Raw genomic sequence first — 21,872 nt, forward strand, 5'->3', positions numbered from 1 at the left:
GAGGCAGAAAGAAGGAGGAGGGGCACATCCGTGAGCTGTTGGACAACAGCGTCCACGGACGTGGGGTTCTATGCTGCTTGTGAACTGAGTAATATCACTTGAAGGCAAATTGTGATCTGTTAGACTATAAAACCCAAAACAACCACTAAAATAAAACAAAGAGACAGCTGAAACACCAATAAATGAGACAAAATGAAACTGTAAGAAAAAAGTCCAAAGAATGTCGAGAAAGAAGAAGAGAGAACAAAGAACAGAGGGCTGACTGGTCAGAGGCGGACCCGTGCTCAGCGTGTCAGTGACCACACTGAACATAATGGGCACCAGCCGCTTCTGGTGAGCAACACACATGTTCTCTCTGACTGGTGTGTACACATGTGTAACCTCACGGTGTATACACATGTCCAAAGATGTCCATTTGTACTTTAGAGGTGTGCACTTTCTTGTGTCGCTTACATCCCAATGAAGCAGTATTTTGCACAACTTCCACGTGGAGGAAGGGATGTGTCTGGAATTCACCATGGTTGGTTATTGGCATGTGGCCTCCTGCCCAGATGCAGCCCATCCTCGGGCCACACTGCCTGGGACAAGTAACCTTCCCAAGCCCAAAATGTGTCATTGCCAGCAGGACATCTGAGGGCTTTGCAACTGACTCCAAGCCATCTCTGTGCCTGATGGAAGGCGTTGCGCATGAACCCTGCCGGGGAGCCCAGGTGGCCAGGTGCTGCACACCTGATCAGCAGCAGCCGCTGCAGGCTGGGCCACCGGAGTACAAAGGGGACATGTGGCATTGCCAGCCCAGGGCGACTGCACTTCCTGAACACATACTTCTGGCTCCAGGACCACAGGTAGCTCGCATCTGGGCTGGTGCAGCCTCCAGTCAAGGCCGAGTCTGAGGCCGGGGTGCCCGGATGTGAGGACAAGGTGGAAGGGCCTGTGTTAAGGGCTCATCTTGGCCATCCCCAGCTCGGTGCCCAAACAGCACTCGTGATCCTTCAGAGAATTACAGGGGAAAGCCACCGGCCACCCATGCAGGAGATTGAGACTGTGCCCAGGCAGTGGCCTAGAACATCGGTCTCAGCTGTGGGGAGTGACCCCGGGCCTGTATCCAGTGGCTTCAGCTAGGCTGGCCCTACAGTCTTCCAGCAGAGATGGGGGGGGGGGTGTAGATGGATGGAGGGAAGGGAAGGATGTCAGGTCTTGTTTGTTCTGTGTGGCTCCTTTAAGGGTTGGGGCCCTTCTTTGGTCTCAGTTTCTGCTTCCCCTTTGACTTGCATAACCAGTGGTCACAGAGCCCCCAGCATGAGCTGGAGACCGCCTACTGGTGGAGAGGTTGTCTGGGCGCCGCCCACCCTGGTCTATCAGCTACACTGGCTCAGAGAAGCGGGTCAGAAAACATTGTCCATGAGCATATGTGGTACCTACCTTCCTGCCATGCCATCCTGCTCTGACCCAGCCTCATGTGCTGCTAGAAGCTCGCACATAGAGCAGAAAACACCTAGCTTTTGATTGACAGGCTCTGAGGCCCCTGAGCATAGAAGAGGCCGGGCAGCGCTCACCCTGATGGACCCGCCCTAATTCCGCTCCTCTCCACAGGTGCCAAGAGCTCGGAGTCTTCCCAGTGCATGTCGGGGGACAGCAGCCCTGGCCAACCCGGGCTGTCACAGCCCCTGTTCTCTGATAAGGGCCCCCAGAGCACATCTCCCCCACTTCCACCGAGGGACCCGCAGCCACAGCTTGACGGAGCCCAGTTCACCACGACCGTGAGTGTCCCCTCTTCTGAGACCCCACATGAGAGGCCCAGGTGCTTAGGGCGCAGTCAGCACCTGCCCAAGTGATGCTGGGCCACCCAGGACCACACAGACCCCACCCTGAGGGGTCATTATGCACGTGAATCTGCTCCCCACCCGCACCCAGCACTGCACACTGGGCAGGCTGGCTAGAAACCGAAGGCCTGGCTCAGTCACTGGACACTTCGTGTCACTTAGCCAGGGTGATTTTAGGGCCTCCTCACTGCTGAGATTTTGCCGGCCACCTGGAGGCCTGACCTGTACCATTTGGCATTCACTAGTTCCATTCAGTGGTGCCTCCACTCAAGGCGCCCGCAGTCCTGGGTGTAAGAGGGCTAATGGTCAGCAGAAGCCTTTTCCAAGCAGCCTGCCGAGGAGCAAGCTGAAATTGGAAGATGCAGGGCAGAGGGTCAACGGGGGCTCTGCCTGGAGTCCAGCCCCTCCTGGGACACTCACAGGACCCCCAGTCCTGCCCTTCTGAAGGGATCACATACCTGGCAAATCAGTGTTTCCCCAAATTGATGCAAATGTGTGTTTTTATCTCGGGAGGGTGTCTGGGGCCCAGCCTGTTGTAGGAGGAGGCCCCAAACATTGCCCGGGATGTGCACTCAGACGTCTTCCTGAAGGGGAGGGACTGACGTGGCCAGGAGAGGGGCCAGTCAACACACAAGTTACCTTTTCAAAGAGACCTTCTCGCAGGACGTGGCTGGGCCTGTGGGGTCAGTGCCTTCCCCACCTTCGCCCACCCCACGTCATACCCGTGAGTCTGCAGGCACTTCTCCAGTGCTAGAAAGACGCCCTCAGACCACCTCCGGGAAGCATCCGAAGGGAAGGTCCGATTTTAAGGGTGCGCTGAGCCGAGAGCCGAGGGAATGAGTCTTTAGCTCCCTTGCCCCAGATCATTTGTGAGGCCCAGTGACGCTGGTTCTGTAGTGACTTCCCTCCCTTTCTGTCAGAACAACACCCCTCATGTCTTCGGCTTCTGGACAGCGGTTTGAGTGGCAGGCAAAACACTCTGTAAGTAGCGGTTTTCCCAGCTTCCCCAGTGGACCAGGGGTTTCTCTCGCCCACCGTATTCCCTAAGGCGCCGGGCACCCCGCCACCCCCAGGCTGCCTGACCGAGTCTCTGCCTGTTGCAGATGCTTCCGTATTGTGATCGCATAGCCGGGCATTGACAGCACCACGAGAGGGGCGCACCAGCCAGGCAGGACTGCTCCCCTGCTCCCCTGCTCCCCCATCTTCCTGTCTAACCTCCCTGCAGTCTCGCTGCCTAAACCCCCTGGTGACCGGCATACTCAAGAGGCCAGCATTGGCCACTCTGAGAGCCAGGCCTTTCTCCAGCAGGAGGGCCAGGCCTGGGAGAGAGATAGTCTCTCCCCAGAGGCCCAGCCAAGGCAGTGGAGACCACCCACCCCGCCCCTGCCTCCAGGGTGTCCTCCAGAGCACCCCCTATCAGCAGTGGCTCAAGGGGACCTGGCACCCTCTCCTGAGAATGGGGCCTCCCTGACACCCACTCCCACCTGCCCGTGCCCCGTGGCTCGCCAGCAGTTGTCCTCAGACAAGGCTGGCACTCATTGTGCCCAATACTGCGTGCGGGAAGTCCATGCACACATCGAATCCATGTTGCAGCAGGCACCACAGGTGGGAGCCACAGTCCAATTGTCAGGCGGCAGGTTCCGTGGGTGTGAAGCCACGTCCTCCACCACGATCTCAGGCCTTGGTGTCCTGGGCGGACAGTGGGGGAGGCACAAAGGAGGCAGGAGACATCTCGGCCTGAATTCCATTCTCAGACTCCAGAGAAGAACCCCTGCCCACCCCCTCCCACCATCCCCACCACCTCCCACAGTTTCCCTGCACTGACCACCTTCTGTGTGTGTGTAAGTCCCGGAGCGAATGACAAGTCTACACGTACATGTGAAACCCCTGTGCCTGTAAAATAGACCGTTTTCCACAAACCACATGTAAAATCATCTAAGCGATTTCAGTTCACAGGAGCAGCTGCTGGTGAGACACACACACTCACACACCCATTCCAGGATCAGAACGGCAAACGCAGACCAGACACATTTCAGGGCCAAAACCCTTTCACCCACGGACGCCCTGTGATGCTAGCGGAGGGCAACCACTCCCATCCAGGCCCAGACCTGTCAGCTCACAGACCAGCGCTGCACCTGCCATGGGGAAGTCAGCTCACAGGGGCTCTTGTTCATGGGGCCCTGTCCTTGACCTTGCCTGGCCCCAGTGCTTCTTAGAAAGGATATGTCCATGAGCCCAGAGTGCCTTTTGTGGTGTGAGGACCCCTGAAGAGCCTCACAGACAAGGGCTCGGTGCTCTGGCAGACCTGGGGGCTAAGGGCCGGTGGGAGGAGGCCAGGGGAGGTAACAGGGTCATTCTTTTGACAGCTCTGAGACCTGGATGGGATGTGACTACTCCAGGCAGAGGAACGTCAGCCTAGACCTGCACCTGAGGTCTGAGGATGAAACACAAGCTGGGCGCTCCTGCCACACCGGCCCCCAGCCACGGGATTCTCGGTCACACGCCCCTTGGGACCTGAAGTCATTCCCATCATGCCCCCCCGCGCAGCCTGTGCATGGCCGGCCAGGCCTCCGCTTCGTCCTTCCTGTATGGTTCTTCCACCTCCGTCCAGCATTGACACCCCATGCGGCCCAGCCTCTCCCACTGTGGTGGGAGCACACAGACCCCCTATCCCATGCGGAGGCCCAGACACGCGTGGGCCTCAGAGCAGGGTGAGCCCTCTGGGACTGTACCTCCCTACCTTCCAGGCAATTCAGGCCGTGGGTGATGGTCCCCAGGTGGGGCCCCACAGAGATGTGTCCCAGATGCGGGGTAGTATAATGGGAACCTCTGTTCTGTTTCCTGTGTAACAAGTTGTATGTAGTCAGCAGAGCAATACTAGAGTTAGGCTCAGGGGCCACAGGTGACCCCCTGTGAGCCTGGGTGGAGGCTGCACCCTGCTTCCCAGGTAGGCGCCAGGGTGGGGCAGGGGCACAGCAGGTGGGCCTGCAGCTCTGAGGAGCCAGTGCTGGAGGCCCGTTGGTGTGGACATTGCCCGAGAAGACCACCCTCACCAGAGGAGTTGAATCAGAAGCAGGGGGAGCCTGGGAGACGCCAGACCTGTAATGAGCTTCCTGCTGCAGATATCTCCCACCTCCACCCCCGCACCACCACCACATGGACCTCCAGGACCAGGGAGTGGTGGTGGCAGGGGCCACGCCTCTGTGATTTGCCAGCCGTGGAGACTGTTTTGTTACATTTTTAGTGCTGACTTGACCCAAACTTAGGAACAGAAATAAATAGGATGTGTTTTTACCATGTGGCTGCGTGTCTCTACAAGGTCTGTCGTGGCCAAGGACATCTCCTGCACATGTCACCTACGTCACCAGGAAGCCCAGCTCCTGCAACCTGGGGGGACGTGGCCGGGACAGCGGGGCCTCGCTCTGGGGTCCACATCCACGTCAGACACCTTCTGGTAAAGTCAGGCGAAGTCCCACTGCTCACACGCCCCTCACCTGCCTGACTGTAGTGGGTTCCACCCTGGGAGCTGAGGCCTTCCCATCCCCCACCCCCCTGAGGGAGGCTCAGAGCGGACAGCTGCCTGCAGCACCCTGAGGGAGCGTCCACACCCCCCACACACTCACTCACATGCCACGCACCTCAGCGCACCTCAGCGGGTCCTTTCTTCCCACTGCCTTTCTCTGCCTCTCCCCCTCCTTCTCTTGCTCTTTCTCTCTTCCTGTCATCTTTCTCTGTGTGTGTCTCTCTGTCTCTGTATCTCTGTTCCAGCTGTGACCCTCCCAGCCCAGAGCTTGTCCAGGTGGCCTGTGAGCTAACCGCTCCAGCCCTGCCCCAAATGATGGTGGTGTGTGTGTGTGTTGGGGGATAGGAGGGAGTTAGTCATTTAATAATCATTTAACAGCCATCAATGCCCAGGTTTGTAGGGAGGAAATATTTCCCCACCCATTTTAGTAACAAGAGACAGATTAACAAGAGAAAAGCAAACAGGTTTATTTAACATAAATTTTAGGTGACATGGAGCCCTCACAGGAAACGAAGACCCAAGGGCATAAGCCCAAGCGTTTCTCTGCTAAGTTGAGTAAAGAGGCAACTGTGGAAAAGTAAAGGAAGACAAGTTACTTAATGAGGTCTGTTTGCTCAAATTCTCTGGCCTGACCCCCATCCCTCCTGGTGCAGGAGGGGTGACTTACATGCAGCTTTATTTCATTTTTTAAAATATGTTTTTATTGATTTCAGAGAGAGGGAAGGAGAGAGAGAGAGAGAGAGAAACATCAATGAGAGAAATATTGTTCGGCTGTCTCCTGCACATCCCCTATTGGGGATCGAGCCCATAACCCAGGCATGGGAATTGAACCAGTGACCTCCTGGTGCTCAGGACAATGTCCAACCAACTGAGCCACACCAGCCGGGCTCACATGAAGCCTTAGCTCCTGCTTTTAGGAAGAAAGGGGGAGGTTAGCACCTGCTGTTGTTCAAGTGCCTTTAGCTCAAAATAATCCTGATGCCAACGTGGCATATTGGCACATCGTGCTCTGCCACCCTTCAGAGTGAAGAGTGGAACACCACATCAGGGAGGCAAGGCAGCCTGGCTCCCAGGGCCTCCCATCCAACCTGCAGCAGCGCCTGCCTCCTGGGTCTAGGGTCAGAGATGAGGACACTGCAGGGGTGCGGGAAGGTGCTGAGCCTGCATCTCCCAGCTGCTGTCAGGCAGGCCCACAAGGGACTGTCTGCATGTCCTCCCAGCTCACTCAGACCATGGCTCCCTCCCAGGGAAGTGGGGAGGCCACAGGCTGCACCGGGTCCTTGGAGAGAAAAAGGAAGAAAAGGGACAAAGCAAAGCATCGATGCCTTATGGGGCTGGCACAACAGTTGTCAGAGGTGCCTACCCCCATCCTTGGTACGAGTCCCTATTCCCAGAAGTAAGGCCAGGGGGGACTCCAGCCCCAGAGGTTCCGTGAAATGTTTGTTAGCCCAAGGCTGACCTTGTTCTGTGCTCCTGTAACTGTGGACGGGGTTAGAGCTGGGGCAGATGTGCTCCAAGGAGACTGCCCTGGGACCAGCTTACTACGCTCCCAAACACGGGCCACCCACCCCTGCAGTGGGCACAGGCGGCAGTTTTCTGGGGCCCAGACCTCCCCTGACCTAAGCACTCAGCTCTGCTTTCACCAGCCGAGCTCCACGAAGATATGCCGGCTGCTGCCAGACACCTCGCCCAGAACCAAACAGGCACCCAGGACCAAAATAACCATCAGATGACACAGGGCTGGCCGGCCACCTCCCTTCCAACGGCAAGCTGCTCCCAGCAGCTGCAGCTAAAAATAGGGGAGGGCATACACGTGTCTTTGGGAGAATCACGAGGGGAGAGCACGGTCCTGCCATTGCCACCGCAGGTGGGCAGGATGAAGTCCCTGCGCTTTGCTTCTGCGGAGGCCCTGGCGTCCCACCCCCAGGTGGCCCTGCAGAGCCTGGACAGCGTGGCCCACAACCTCTACCCACTCCTCTTCAAAGCCAGCTACTTGCTGGAGCGGGCGGAGGTGATCCGAGCTCTGCTGCAGCGGTGGCCCCTGGAGGAGTTCCGGCTGGGCGCGCTGCTGGGGCCCAGCACAGACCACGAAGGCGACCTGCGAGACCGGGCCTGCCGGGCCTGCCTGGAGGCCTGCCTGAGGGGCCTGGCGGACCACGTGCTCCAGGGCAGGGGCCGGCGGCGGCTGCAGTTGGCTGACCTCACGGGAGTCCGAGATGTGCAGGTGCAGCAGTGCCCCTGCGGGCGGGCGCTGGGCCGGTGGGGCCGCACAGAGCTGCTGGCCAGGACCTGCTGCGAGCTGCAGGCGGACCCCCGTGCCGCCCAGCATTCTGTCAAGGTCCTGGCTGATATCTTCGTCACGGATGGAAACTTCCAGGTGGTGGCGCAGGCCCTGGGGCCGGCAACTCCCGCCCCACTGCGCCTGCGCTGCCTCTCCTTCCGGGCGGACAGCCTGGACCCCGGCCAGCTCCTGCAGGTGCTGTGCCTGGCGGGGCCTGGCGAGCTGCGCAGGCTGCAGGTGGTGCACAACGTGCGGCTGCACGCGGGCCACGTGCAGCAGCTGCTGGCCCAGCTGCACTTCCCCCAGCTGGTCTCACTCACCCTGCCTGCCAAGGCCTTTGACACGCCCCCTGCCTGCGCCCCAACTACCGAGGGTGAGGACCCCCTCCTCACCTCCATCGCCTGGGAGCTCAGCCAGATGACCCAGCTCACCGAGCTGAGTGTGGCTTTCTCCACACTGACCGGGAACATCCAGAAACTGCTCGGGTGAGTCTGGGGTGACCAGAGGGAGGTGGCAGGTCGGGTGCCGTCGCTGCTCACAGCCTCTTACCTGGGTCAGGGTGACTCGGGACCCTCTAAAGCTGAAGATGCACCACGGAACCCGGTGGATAATGGGACCTTGTTACTTACAAGAGGCCCAAAGCAGCAGGGGACAGACTAGGCCGGTGGTCAGCAAACTCATTAGTCAGCAGAGCCAAATATCAACAGTACAACGATTGAAATTTCTTTTGAGAGCCAAATTTTTTAAACTTAAACTTCTTCTAACGCCACTTCTTCAAAATAGACTCGCCCAGGCCGTGGTATTTTGTGGAAGAGCCACACTCAAGGGGTCCAAGAGCCGCATGTGGCTCGCGAGCCGCAGTTTACCGACCACGGGCCTGGGGAAAGGGGAGGGGAGTGTAGCCCTGGGAACTCACAGGGGACTGTTTTCAGTTAGTAAGGTGAAGAGAAAATGACTGATTAGCAAACCAATAACACAGAAGTAACTACATTAGTGTATTAATTACTTGTTATTGTAACCAATTACCCCAACACTGGGCTGAACAAGCTTGCCTCTGGCTGTTGCTTCTGGCTGTTGGTGGACTGTGGTCTCCCTGAAGGCTTGGCGGGCGGAAAAGTGGACGATCTGCTTCCAGGTTCACTCATCGGGCCCGGGCAGGTGTCCTAGGCACCTCTTCATGCAGGCTCTCCACAAGCCTCTGGCTGCTCCCCACTCCCCCCTCCCGCCCCCAGAGCCAGAGCGCCCCGGGGGGAGGGTGTCCTTATGACCTCCTCTCGAGTGTGTCCTCACTTTTGCATGTTGTGTGGGTTAGGAGCCAGTCACCACACAAGAGTGGGAGCACCAGGCGGGCTGTCGGGCCACCTGCCATGAACGTACTTATAAAAATGTAAAGAAAATTGAACTTCTCATTTCTTGAGCCAGGGAGTGTGAGGAGCCCTTTCCTAGTTTAGGGAGCCCTTTGCTTACAGGTGTTGGTCTTTTATGCACGTTAACCCAGAACTGCCAGCCCAGGTGGCTGGAGGCCACACTCCCTCTCCTCTCCTGCAGGTACCCCGGCTCCCCCAGGTCACCCATCTCTGTTCCTCCCCCCCAAATCCGCCAGGTAGGGGAATGAGTGCTCCCTTCCTCCTGCCTGCCACAGGACGTCAGTCTCCTACACAGAAAAGGTGGCCGCCAAGCCCACTACACGTAAAACTCTGACGGGTGACCAGCTCTCTGGGACCTTCAGGACAGTCCTACATTTGGCTGGCTTGGGTCCTCAGTCCAGATGTGCCTTCGTACTGGGGGAGTGTGTCCCACAGCCAGAGGGACCCGACACAAGCCTGGCAGGGCTGTCATGTTAGCTCAGCCCCTGATTTGCCTTCTCATCGCCCGGCACACCCTGACCCTCCACTGGGTGGAGCCCGTGCTCCAGAGCGTACTGCAGTCGGGCTGGTTGCTGAGCGCCTAAGGTCCCTCCCTGGAAGGTCCAGGCGCACTCCTGAGGTCCCTTTGAGTCTGAGGAACAGTCTCCTGCACAGTAGTGGAGAGGGGACCCCAGGTGGGGATGTGGCAGGGCCAGGGGTCAGCAGGGAGGGGGGTCAGCAGGGAGAGGGCAGTGTGAGGGAGGTGGCAGGGGAAAGGAAAAGAGGGAAGGCTCCAGCTTTTCCTGAGTGAGCAAAGCCCCGGAAGTTCTGAGCAGGAAGGTGGATGATCCGTGTGTATCCACAAGGGTCACTCTGACCTCTTCGGCGCACACAGTGCACATGGGTGGAGGGTTAAGGAGACCCGCATAGGAGGCGTCAGGCCTCCGCGACCACTAGGTTTTGTGATTCCTAGGAGGATTTAGTACAGCGTAGTCCTCACAGCTGTGATTGATTAAGAAAAAACACAGCACAATTGCAAAGGGAAAGGCACGTGGGACAGGGCTGGGAGGCCTGGCAGGAGCTCCCAGGTCGTCGCCCAGGGGAGTCCCCGGACTCACTTTATCCCTCGGCACCGTGTAGGTGCCCTCTACCAGGGAGCTAGTTAGATGCCACTGTTGTGGGAGCTGGTAGGCGGGCTCTTCAGCCAGGCGCACACCCAGACTCCGGGTCCCAGAAGGAAGCAGGGGCTTGGTATGAACCAGCTTCTTGGTGCAAACAATCCAGGGCCAGGGACCACCCAGCCCCCAGTCCCATCCCCAGGTGCAGGCCTGCCAAGATGGACAGGCCCGTACTGATGGCCCTTTTGTACACAGCAGGCCCTGCCAATCCAGAGAGGAGAGGACTAGGCCAGGACCATCTGTGAGCAGGGCCGGTGGTGAGCGGAGCTCAGGCCTGGACTTGATGTGAGGGAGGATTGACAGGATTTCCTCGTGGGTGGGTGTGGCATGAGAGAAATGGAAAGAGAAGCATTCACCCATGGAACCCAGCAAGGATGCAGAGAGCACGCTGTGAGGTAGACAGCAGGTGCTCAGCTGTGCAGGCCGATGGGCAGACGCCAGGCACTGAGCGCACACATAGTACAGGTGCAGGAGGTGGGAGGGGCGGCAGCTCCAGCAAGGGGATGGGCAGGACAGCGAACTGGACCCCGTGCAGCCTCCTGTGCTCAGCGCTCACCTGGTGACACCAGGCACAGGTCCTGAGTCCCGGGGATGGCTGGACCAAGAACACGTGTCTCTCACAGGACCCCGTTGTGCATGCTCTTCCTGACTTTGAGGACCGCAGCCCAGAGCAGGGTCACACCCCGGCTCTGTGTTTATTGATGTGGGGCCACCTACATCAGAAAGGGAGAGCCTGGACTAGATGGCTCCAAGGCCCTAAAACTGTGTGGCTTCTGCTCTTGAATGAAACCTGGGCATCTCATTTCCTGCTAGTTCACACGCATCTCCCTGCCCCAACCAGTTTGTGAGCAAACATTCTCTACAGAGACCTCTGTGGTCACGTCCCCACCAAGAGTGGTGACACAACAGATTCATCCTTGTAGGAGCTGTGGTCAAGGCCAGACCTGTCTTTGGTGAAGTGAACTCTTCACTACACGCAGCCACACCACCGTCTCAAGGATGCAGCCTGCCTTTCCGGCCCCAAAACAGCCACAGACAGTAGATGAATGAGCGAGGTGGCGTCCCAGTAACAGTTTGTTCGTGGCCGCTGAAATTTCCTGTCATTTTCTCATGTCACAAACTGTTCTTTTGGTTTGTTCAACTCTCAGAGCCATTTTCGCTCTCAGGCTGAACGAAAGCAGGCAGCTGGTGGATTTGGCCCCGCAGTCCTGGCTGCTGACCCCTGAGACAGAGTCACCTCGTCGCCCCCAGAGCTCCTCCCCGGGGAGCCTCTCACTTCTGCTGTTTTCCACCCGCCTGCAGCCCCCTAAGGACCCCGCTGAGAGCTCTGGACCTGGCCAACTGCTCCCTGAACCACGCGGACATGGCCTTCCTGGCGGATTGCACCCATGCCGCCCACCTGGAGGTGCTGGATCTCAGCGGGCACAGCCTGGTCCACCTTTTCCCTTCGACCTTCTTCAGGCTGCTGGGCCGGGCCGCGCAGACGCTGAGGGTCCTCACCCTGGAGGAGTGCAGCATCGAGGACCGCCACCTGAGCACCCTGATCCTGGCCCTGAGCCCCTGCCAGCAGCTCCAGGAGCTCCGCTTCCTGGGGAACCCGCTGTCGGCCTCCGCCCTCAGGCGCCTCTTCCTGGCTCTCTGCGAGCTCCCCAAGCTGCGGTGGGTGGAGTTCCCGGTGCCCAAGGACTGCTACCCTGAGGGGGCCGCCTACCCCCAGGATGAGCTGGCCATGTCCAAATTCGACCAGCAGAAATACGACCTGATTGCCGAGGACCTGCGCGGCGTGCTGCTGCGGGCTGGCCGGGACGACATCCAGGTCTCCACGCCAGTCTTCGGGAGTTTCGACCCAGATATTCAAGAAACAAGCAACGAACTTGGTGTTTTCTTGCTGCAAGCTTTCAAAACGGCCCTAGAAAACTTCTCCAGGGCTCTGAAACAAATGGAGTAGGTGGGGCCTGCAACAGGCACAGCGGGTCTCACCTTCCAGCCGATGGATCCGTGACCCCGGGGTCGGCAGCTTGGGCCCAGTGTCTGCGCCCTCACTACCATCACCCAAAGCATTTCTTCGTCCTGGCACCTGTTAGGCGCTATAGGAGGTGAAGCCCTGCCTTCCCGTAGATGTGACACGAGGTCACTTTAGGCTCAAAGCACAGCGGGCATGCAGGAGGGGAAAATGCCCCGGGGTCGGCACAAAGAAGCACCAGGGACTGCGAGTGGCTGTCCTGGTCATGGTGCACCCCGGGCTGCGTGCGAGGTGCAGGCTGGTAGTGGTGGCGAGGAGGTGGGAGAGGACAACAGCTGGCCTGAGAGGGAAGAAATGAGAGCATATGACACAACCAACTGGGAAAAGAGTGAAAGTGAAGAGCATGGGAGCCCCATGCTGCCCCACCCCCTCGCTTGTCCATAGTGCTGACGCTTACAAGGTGATGTCTGTTTGAATATTTACAGCAGCCAATCTAGCGTGGACCGTGGGCTTTGGTTATCAATGGCTTTTGTCTAGTTTGAGGGGGTGAGCAGTGCCCGGAGCCTGAGAGCACAAGGGGAAGGAAGCAGAGGGCCTGCAGGAGGGTGTCTGCACTGCAGGGAAACCACAGAGCCTGCAGGGCCCTCGCCCTGCTGCCCTTAGCCTCTCAGGCCCCGAGGAGGACGCTCTGCTCTGGTCTGAGGAAGCTGTCCTGGCGCTCGAGGAGGACGCAGGTGAACTTGGTTTCCACAAGCTCTGATTTGTGCAAAGGTGATTATTAGGATGATTAAATACAAATAAAAAAAGTGTGTCTTATTCAGATGTGATTTTAATTTCAATGCGATTTAACTTAATTTTAATTTCAATGTGATTTGAAGTTCAGAATTTTTAAAGGAACCGATGAAATAAAACATTTTTTTCTCAAGATAGAAGCTGGTACCTGATCTGGCCAAATCCTCCTCATGCCACAACCATCCCAGTGCTCCATGAGGGTTTGCATCACCGTGTGAACAGGTGCTACCCCCTTCACCTGGTGTGCCCCTCCCCAGGTGCTCCCACCCCTCCCCAGGTGTGTCCCCACCCCCCAGGTGTGTCCCTACCGAGGTGCCCCTGCCTCTTTCTCCAGGTGTCTCCCATGCCTTTCTCCCACAATGGAGTGGGGCCTCTGGGGTTGGATCTCCAGAGGGAGAGCCATCTCAGGGGTCTGCCTGCTGAGGGAGGCAGGAACCTTCCTTCCACTGAGTGGGCAGAAGGGGGAGGGAAGGGGTGACCTCCCATCAGAGCTGCTCTCTGCTTACCTGCTGCATGTCTCAGCTCCGTCATGCTGGTAGTCTCTGGAATCCGATTTCAGGCACATGGAGTTTGCTATTGTAAGAAGCTCTCGGGAAATTTTTTAATGATTTGATTCTGCGAAGAGCAGAGTAGGTTCCACTGTTTGGGTCTGTGGAATTCTCTTGATGACTTGGCCAGCCAGGTGGGACCCTAGCACATGTGTGGCTGAGCCCGGCAGCTGTGGTACAGAAGGGCCCGGGGTTGCTGAGGTGACCTGGGACCTGGAATTTGGGGCAGGGCAGGCACACAGGTGTCTGCTAGTGGGAAATGTTCCCTGAGGCCCTAGGGAACAACCCATTCTTATGAAGCCCAAGAGGCTGAGAGGCTCAGGAGAGCCACCATGAAGCCAAAGGAGCAGCCTGAGCGAAACGGTGCCTCTGCCCAGTCCCAGTGCAGCAATGAACATGTTCCTGTGGACCCTGAATGTGCCACTTCCAGCCACGAAGGATTTTCATTGCACCTGCTCAGCCTGCAACTTGTGGCTCTGACAACTGTGGCAGCAGCTGTGGTGGGTTTTTGCCAGGGTCCAGGAGCAGAGGATGTGGCCCCCACACAAAAGCAAACTGGGCATAAGAAAATGCACCCAGAAATGTCTAATCACTGTGCTATACCAGGGGCCAAACAGGTGAATCGAATGGAGACTTGATGGGACCACCATGTTGGACACCATGGGGACCACTGTGATGGACACGGAGAGACTATCATCCTGCACTGTGGGGACCACTGTGATGGATACCAGGGGACCACTCTGATGGACACTGAAGGACCACCGTGATGGACACTGGGGGTCAATCTTCCTGGACTTGTGGGTACTACCATCTGGGTCACAGGGACACTGCCCATGCTGCCCCTTCGTCCTTTGTAGTGGGTTAAGCATTGTTTTTCCTCGTGGAGTTCAGCACTACTTCCTGTTTCCCATCCTGGCAGAGAGGGCACAGATTCAGGGGCTTCCGCTTGGTCCATCCTAACCACTCTTGTTCCAGACCGTCCTTTCCATTTACATATTCACACAGCTCTTGGGCTATTCTTTTTCTCCATTTTAAGCCATTTCAGTTCAATAGTGTTCCACCATAATCGCACTTTATCCAGACACCATTTGGTACATCTGTGAAGCCATCAAATGCCACCACATTGTGTGAACATTTCAAACCTAATATCAATTTTAAAAAGATAGATGGCTTCAAATTTACACTCAATTAAGTTTGCTGATGGAAGGCAGAGGTGCCATGCAAATACAATGTGGCCGAATTTAATTTTCTGTAGAAAACTCGTCTTCCTAATCTTACAATCTAAATTGATTTGAATTATCTGAACATACTTATCTAGCTGTTGAAGGGGGTGAGGCTGAGAGCATGTTGGAACTTAGAAAACACAATGAGGATTAACAATTCTCCTTGAAAATCGCTCGCCTACTAAATGCCTGGGTGTATTTTCCTTAAAGTCAAAATCAAGAGAAAAGCATTAAGTAGCTTATCCAAGGACATGTGACAAATCAATGGAGTAATAGGAACTAGAATATGCACCAGATTTCACCAAAGACATCACTTGCTCAGATCAGTGGTGGCAATACAGCAGAAAGACATTCTGAGCCTTTAAAGAAGAGTCAGACCACAGTGACCAGAACCCAGGAGCTCCTGGCAGAGCCAGGGGCAGAGGACCAGCACCCATGTCTTTAAATATATTTTTTATTGTTGATAGTATTACAGACATCTCCCATTCCCCGCCCCCACCAGCACTCATTTTAGGGAACTTACTGAGGCAGCTTCCTCATCTCTAAAATGGTTCTGAAAATTTAAACAACATATCAGCATAAAATACATAAGGTTCAGTAGGCAGTGTGTACCCAACGAAGAGTAGCTCTAATGATTATACCCAACAATTTAACAGAAGTTCCCTATAAGCTTCATGTTTTTAATGTAGTACATCTTATTGCCACATAGACAGACAGGCAGGCAGGCAGGGTGGAGACAGGATTTGAAACCAGATGGACCTCAACCCAGTGCCACTTTCATAATTGCACAGAAGTTTCCAGCAGCTCTGGAGCCAAGCTGCCTGGATTCATACTGGCTCCAACATACTGCCAGGATGACCTTGGGCAGGCTAACTTTTCCTGACCTCCATGTCACTTCCCTCCCCTGTAAAATGAGGACGTGCAGAAGAGTTCACACAGCAGGCCTGAGGCTGTGGTCCTCTGAAAGGTCTGCTTACAAGGTTGGCTCTTGGCTGGCATCGGGGGTCCTGTGTTTTGGAAGAGTTCCCACCACTAACTAGTATGAGTGCTCACTGTGCCTAAACTTTGTACAGTTTGGACTGAACACTTCCTTCTGGGAGTATGGAATTTGTTGGGTACGTGCCAGGCCAGGCAGAGTGCCTATGTGACGAACCCTCAACAGAATCCCTGGGTGCTGTCTCTAAGGAGCATCCCTGGTTCGCAACAACTCACATGGGGGTTACACCTGATCGCCTCACTTCGCCTGTGTGCCTTTCCCTTTGTGTCCTTTCTATGTACCCAGTCTCAGCTATGAGCATAGCTCTGTGCTGAGTCATCAAACCTACGGGTGATCTCAGGGGTAACATTACTGCACAGGATTGGGGATAGGATTACTTGAGTGATGTGTAAAGCATAGTAATGGATGACTCATAAAGTAAAGGATGCTTTGTGAAAAACAGGGCCATGAATGCCTGCCTACCTATTCGTTTGTGGCAAAAATTGAGATGATTTATGTAAAAACATTTTGTAAAGAGTAAAAAAATTACACAAGAAGTGGTAGGTATTTTTTAAATTGCAGGTATCTTTTATTATATGTCACCACTAATCAACAATATCTATTGAATACAGACACAAGCCAAATTCCAAACATACACTAGGGTATCAAGTGGATACAAGAAACCACCTTTTCCCTTTGGTGGGAGATCTTTAAAACAATATAAAACCTTGACAATATTAGTATTTTCCTATTATCATCTGTTAGGCAGTTCTAATCCACTATCTGACAACTTCTAAATGTAATTTTAGAAGAAAAATAATTCGAGGGAAAAACAGTATTTATTTAGGGAGTGATAAAAGCAGACAGGAAATTTCTTATAGTGGGGATCACTATTGTATTTCGCTTTCCTAAAAACAATTTTACCCTAAAGCTAAGATATGAGGTTATACTCTCTGCGAATAAAATGCTGATAGCTGAAAAAATGCTTCTGAGAAACTGCTTCCTTAATAACCCTGTGTCTGCTGAGGGCTGTTGTACCGCTCAGAGGTGCAGGCTGGAAGGCCACTCAGTGCATGTGGCCACACACAGGTAGTACTGAAGGGAAAAAAGAAAACATCAGATAACCCAGAATGTCACAATGACAGTCTGACCTGAGTAATTAAAAGGTTTTACTTCATTCTTGTCTTACTCTTCTAGTATGGCTTTCTCTAATTTCTTAAACTTTTTCAGTTCGACAATTAGTTCCCAGTATTTGAGATATAGCCACATGAGTCTCCCATTTTGGCGTTTGTTGGTGTTCCAGACATCACCACAATAGGTATCATGCTTAAATATGTCGGTCAAGCCAGCTGCCATTTCTAGGTCAGCAGCAACTGGGTCAGTGGATGCTCGGACCAGTAAGTTCTTCTCTATTTCCAGCCGCTTGCGGCGAGGGAGAACCAGGCTGCAGTAGATATTCTGTCTTTCTGAAAGAGCAACTTCAAACTCTTTCAGCAGCATCTGGGCCCTCCTCTGCCAATCTTCTTCCTTTTCCAGGCAGCTCAGATACGCACTTCTCAAGGGCTGCAACTGTCGCTTTTCTTTCATGACCTGAGCCCGTTCCTGTTCCAAAATCTTCTTTTCTTCCACCAATTTGCGTCCCTGAACGATAAGGGCTTCTCGATAACTAGTCGTTCTGTTTTGTTCCTTTTCAAGTTCCAAAGACAACTGAGCAACGGCGCGTCGGTTCTCTGAGATCATGGCATGGTACTTGGCTTCAAGATCCCGCTGGAAAGCAGCCGTCCTCTGATGGTATGCTTCTCGCTCTTTTTCTATTTCTTTTTGGGACTCCCTAGACCAAATCCAACCTGACATGAATAAATTGAGGGAGACAAACACACATAATGAAAACTCAGAGCTGAAGTTCTGTAATCTTTAAAGAAAACATAAAGCAGCTAAGACATGATTTCAATCAACGCTTACGTCCTGAGAGTTACAAAAAATATACCACTTTGTATGAAACTATATAATAAGCAAAGTTCTTAAATCAGATAAGGGCTCCCAAAAGATGAGTATGACAGGCTGAAAGTAGGGAGTCCCCCTTTCAGTCTCCTAATTTTCCACGGCTAAGAAAAACCCACTGCTTTCTTTTGCTTTCTACTCTAGCCACAGCGCCCCCACGTACTATTGGCAAGGTTTAAAAATTAATATAGGTTATTTGTTGAAAAAAATAAATATGGGTATACTTCAAATATTGTTGGCCAGGTTAAAGTAAATTTCAAAATGTGTTCAGCTTTGCCTGGTCATCACTAGTAAGTAGCTGAAGCCCCAGATGTTTGATTGTTATGACAGGGGTACATAAAAGTAAGGTGGAGTGAGAAGTTCAATGTCAAGACATGGTGTCAATAGGCTAGAGTCCGGGTGGTGAGCCTGACTTCCATGCCAACCTGAAAATAAGGAGGCAGCACCCCCCTTCTTCTACCAGAGCACTGCCCAAGAAGCCAGGCAAAAAGGTGTGAATAAAAACCACTCTCATAACATAATACCCAAGATGCTCAGGTTTGAATAGAAAATCACTCTTCATACCAAGAATCAGGAAGATCTCAAATTGACTTAGAAAAAGATAATCAGTAGCCCCAGCCCATTTGGCTCAGTGGATAGAGTGTTGGCCATAGATTAAAGGGTCCTGGGTTTGATTCCGGTCAAGGGCACGATACCTCGGTTGCAGGCTAGATCCCCCAGGGCAAGGGCAGGAGGCAACCCATTGATTTGAGTTAATCTACTTTTTTGTAAAATGTAAAACTAAAACTTTAGGAAATGTATAGGAGAGAGAATCTTTAGGACCTAGGGCTAAGCAAAGAGTTCTCAGACTTGGCATGTAAAGCATGACCCATAAAAGGAAAAGTTGATAAACTGGACTTCATCAAAATTAAAACTTTTGCTCTATGAAATACTCCATCAAGAGACTGAGAAGATAAGCTACATACTGGAAGAAGATGTCTGCAAACCAGATATCCAACAAAGTACTAGAATCTAGAATATAATAAAAACTCAAAAGTCAGTATTAAAAAAGTATCCAATTAGGAAATGGCTGAAAGATAGGAACAGACTTTTCATGGAAGAGGATACACTGATGGCAGGTCAGCACTGAAAAGATGCTCCACATCACTAGCCGTTAGTGAAATGCAAATTAAAATCCCAGTGGACTATCACTACACACCTACAAGAATGGGTGAAGCAAAAACAAGTGGCCACACCAAACGCTGGCGAGGATGCCAAGGAACTGGATCACTCGCACACTGCTGGTGAGAACGTAAAATGGTACAGCCACTCTGGAAGACATTTTGGCACTTTCTTAAAAAACTAAACATTGACTGACTTTCAAGGAAGCTGACAAAATTTGGTGGTTTTTATGACTCAGTGATCTGTACTGTGCCTGCTTCTCCATGAGACTAAATCCAGCCCTAAGGCGTTGCTATTTAGAAGTTCACCAGCCTGCCATCTTGCAAAACACTACTTAACACTTGGAAAGACTACCTGTTGCCTGTGGCTAGGGTGATGAACTTGGTGAGTGAATTGAAAGGTTTAAAGTTACAATTACTAATGTAATAATTAGTTTTGAAACTGGAAGAGGCCCTGAAGGGACTTTCATTTTCCGTTTGTTTTTCAGACTCACCTCTAGCTTTTATAGCTTTTCAGAAAAACCTTTACTTTTGAAGTTCTTGCTCTGGGACTTTTGAAATGATGCTTACTGTCCTTGAGAAAGGTTGAGGAATACTTAATTTTTTCTTCTTGGTTGTCTTGCTTAGGTAATGTGATCAGAGAATTCTTTTAACTGCATTCTTATAAGGATTCTCCAAAGTGTAATTATGTGGTTGAGAAATTATACTGCAATATAAGGGTGTTAACTAGACCCCTAGAATAGTCTAAAAGTAAAGGCAGATACATGAAGTTGATAAATTCTACTCTTGTCAACCTCCACTTCCTCTATGCCAGCTGGTGAACCTGAGAAATCCAGGCTTGTAATAAAGCCTCTCCATAAAAAGTATCACACTAGAGAGAAGCTTTTGCTTTTCTTTAACTGGATATTCATTTCCTCCTATTCTTAATGCCAATGCAGAACCATGGGATATGACAAAATATAAAACCAACTTCTAAATATCAATTTATCATGTAGTGATAATTACAATTGACTGGTGACAGGTAATTTCCCCAAAGTGGTGCAAAGTTACTTCAAACGAGAGAGAACTTTTGGCCAGGCTGAGCAGGTTCCATAGATGAAGTCTGCCAAAGACTGACTTCTAAACATTAAGCAGACATCCACAACTGGTGTGTGGTCTTTTGTTTTTTTGGCCCATTTTATTCTTCCCTACCCTCCAGTCTTTATGAGGGCACCTGAAGCAAGGGAACCCGCTTCAGAGCAATAAAGCCTTTGAAAGGAAGACAACAATTACTAATACCCATTCCACACAAAATGCTCTTAAATATCTTGTCGTTTTTAACCCTCACAACACATCAAGTAATTCGGCTTTGCTACCTCCCATGGAGACAGGGAAACTGAGGCTCAGAGAGTAATTTTCCCAAGACACACCATTTGGGATAAAACTTGGGTATACACTTGCATTTGTCAGGTCTCAAAGCCCAAGGTCTTTAGACTCCACACCATCAGCCCAGAAAATCCAACTCAGGAAAATTGTGACTTACGAAAAGCAGCCAATCCCAACATGGGAACCAACAGGGCATAATTCCATTTGCTTCCATCACCCCCATCATCTCTGTAATTGGGCCGGATATTCCAATTTGGGGGGTCATTTAAGTTATTCATGAAGATATACCTGAAGTAAATAATAAAACCATTAACCATACAAAAGGAATAAAACACATCTGTCATAATTTTATCATCTACTTGGCTCATAGGAATCCTTTATTTTCTTCCAGAAAATTTTATTCGGACTATGTATGTGTTGCACATCACTTGAATCTTATAGGATCAAAAGAAGAAAGCAACAAGACCTCAGATAAGAGCAGCTCACAGTATTGTGGGACAGAGACATGTCTCAAAAACTGAAATGAGTAGGAGGAAAGTTCCTTAGTTATAAATGTTTAAAATTACGATGGTACATCAAGACATGTAACTAGGAAGGTGTCAAAAACACTGGCTGCTTTAGGAAAGGTGACAGGCATTGAGTGCTGAAGCCCAGCGAGGGGAGGCCTCATTGGTCATGAACTCCAGCTTACAGGTACCCTTCTGCCTGAAGCTGGTTTATCTGCATCAGCAGGCGGGGGGCCTCATGTTAATATGCATTTGGCACTTCACTGAGTGCCTACACTAGGTTGGGCATTTTCACAAAATTGGTCATGAGGGCTTTCGGCCTGTTTCTGTGTTGACTGACGTGACAAATCATAGACTGATGACAAAAGAAAGTCAAAGGATAGTTAAGAAAAAAGAAATTCAACTCGATTTTGAAAAATCTTAGTGGGTTTTTCAATAAACACTCGTTTAACACCTAAAAACCTAAATTCTAACTGGCAATAAAGAAGTGCCAAAAAACATGGCTCAGGACTTCAAGTTAAGTTTATGGTAAGCATGGAATAAAAAAGTTAGTTATCTGAAAGTACTGAACTGCATGACTTTCAAAGGACATGTGGGAAATGCAGTGTTCATTCCTTCGGGGCCTGTGGCCTGAGGAAACATGTAATTCTAATACAAGCAACGTAGTCCTACATACAGACACAGGTTAGGCACAAATATATTCTTTATGGCCTTATTTACTAGTAGCAAAAATTTGGAAACAACCTAAATATCAATAAAATTGGAACGGTCCCTTGTAAACTTACTCAAAATAATTCAAAATTATGTTGCACACAGCTGCGCCCCAAAAAGATCTTAATAGTAATCGAAAATTATGTGAAAAGCGGGATGATGATCATACTACTTCTGAGTATGCCATTATTATTCCCCCGCCACTTCCTTCCACAAAGATCTCAGACATAACAGAACGAAAAACAGAAACACCATCTGGACCGCTGGTGACATCCATCAGGCGAGTGCGTAAAGGCACCTAAGCCCGGAGCCGAACCGGACCCCGGCCGGGTCTTCAACCCGCTCAACCATGGGGGCTTCCACAGGAGAGACTCGGCCCGCCCCCGAACACAGCCCAGACTCCAGCTTCCCGAGCGCGCGGAACCCCCAACCTACCCCCTTGCCGGGAGCGCCAAAAGAACTTCAGTACAGCAGGG

General features: G+C 52.3%; 3 protein-coding genes across 4 annotated transcripts in view; 2 read left to right on the forward strand and 1 right to left on the reverse strand.

The window, feature by feature from the left end:
- PLEKHG4B (pleckstrin homology and RhoGEF domain containing G4B) overlaps positions 1 to 5,117 on the forward strand; it is a 77,406-nt gene extending 72,289 nt beyond the window's left edge. The window contains exons 21-23 of one of the 2 annotated variants that reach the window (XM_079786253.1): positions 1,594 to 1,760; positions 2,744 to 2,804; positions 4,190 to 5,117. In XM_079786253.1, coding sequence (XP_079642379.1) covers positions 1,594 to 1,760; positions 2,744 to 2,785 — 209 coding nt within the window. In that variant the 3' untranslated portion in view covers positions 2,786 to 2,804; positions 4,190 to 5,117. Of the gene's footprint in view, positions 1 to 1,593; positions 1,996 to 2,743; positions 2,805 to 4,189 lie in introns of those variants that run through there. The other variant, XM_079786254.1, reaches the window with a different exon arrangement.
- A 2,105-nt stretch (positions 5,118 to 7,222) lies between these two features.
- On the forward strand, positions 7,223 to 12,181 carry LRRC14B (leucine rich repeat containing 14B; the record flags this gene model as incomplete). The annotated part of the gene is made up of 2 exons (XM_079783654.1): positions 7,223 to 8,112; positions 11,454 to 12,181. The coding sequence occupies 2 exons, from the start codon at positions 7,223 to 7,225 to the stop codon at positions 12,097 to 12,099; spliced, it is 1,536 nt and encodes a 511-aa protein (XP_079639780.1). The 3' UTR covers positions 12,100 to 12,181.
- A 3,581-nt stretch (positions 12,182 to 15,762) lies between these two features.
- On the reverse strand, positions 15,763 to 21,844 carry CCDC127 (coiled-coil domain containing 127). Its single transcript, XM_079781129.1, has 3 exons — positions 21,832 to 21,844; positions 20,337 to 20,467; positions 15,763 to 17,500 (listed from the first exon to the last, which is right to left on the reverse strand). Exons 2-3 carry the CDS (start codon positions 20,455 to 20,457, stop codon positions 16,839 to 16,841), a joined length of 783 nt encoding a protein of 260 aa, XP_079637255.1. The 5' UTR covers positions 20,458 to 20,467; positions 21,832 to 21,844; the 3' UTR covers positions 15,763 to 16,838.
- Between the last annotated feature and the right edge of the window lie 28 nt (positions 21,845 to 21,872).

This window comes from Cnephaeus nilssonii, assembly GCF_951640355.1.
Source record: "Cnephaeus nilssonii genome assembly, chromosome: 2".
NCBI classification, from domain to species: Eukaryota; Metazoa; Chordata; class Mammalia; order Chiroptera; family Vespertilionidae; genus Cnephaeus; species Cnephaeus nilssonii.

What these genes read in the sequence shown, in the direction of transcription:
- CCDC127 (XM_079781129.1), bottom strand. Translation starts at nt 20,457, where the DNA reads ATGAATAACTTAAATGACCCCCCAAATTGGAATATCCGGCCCAATTAC. An exon ending in GTTGGGATTGGCTGCTTTTC is followed by an intron (nt 17,501 to 20,336) that starts GTAAGTCACAAT and finishes TATTCATGTCAG; the next exon opens with GTTGGATTTGGTCTAGGGAG.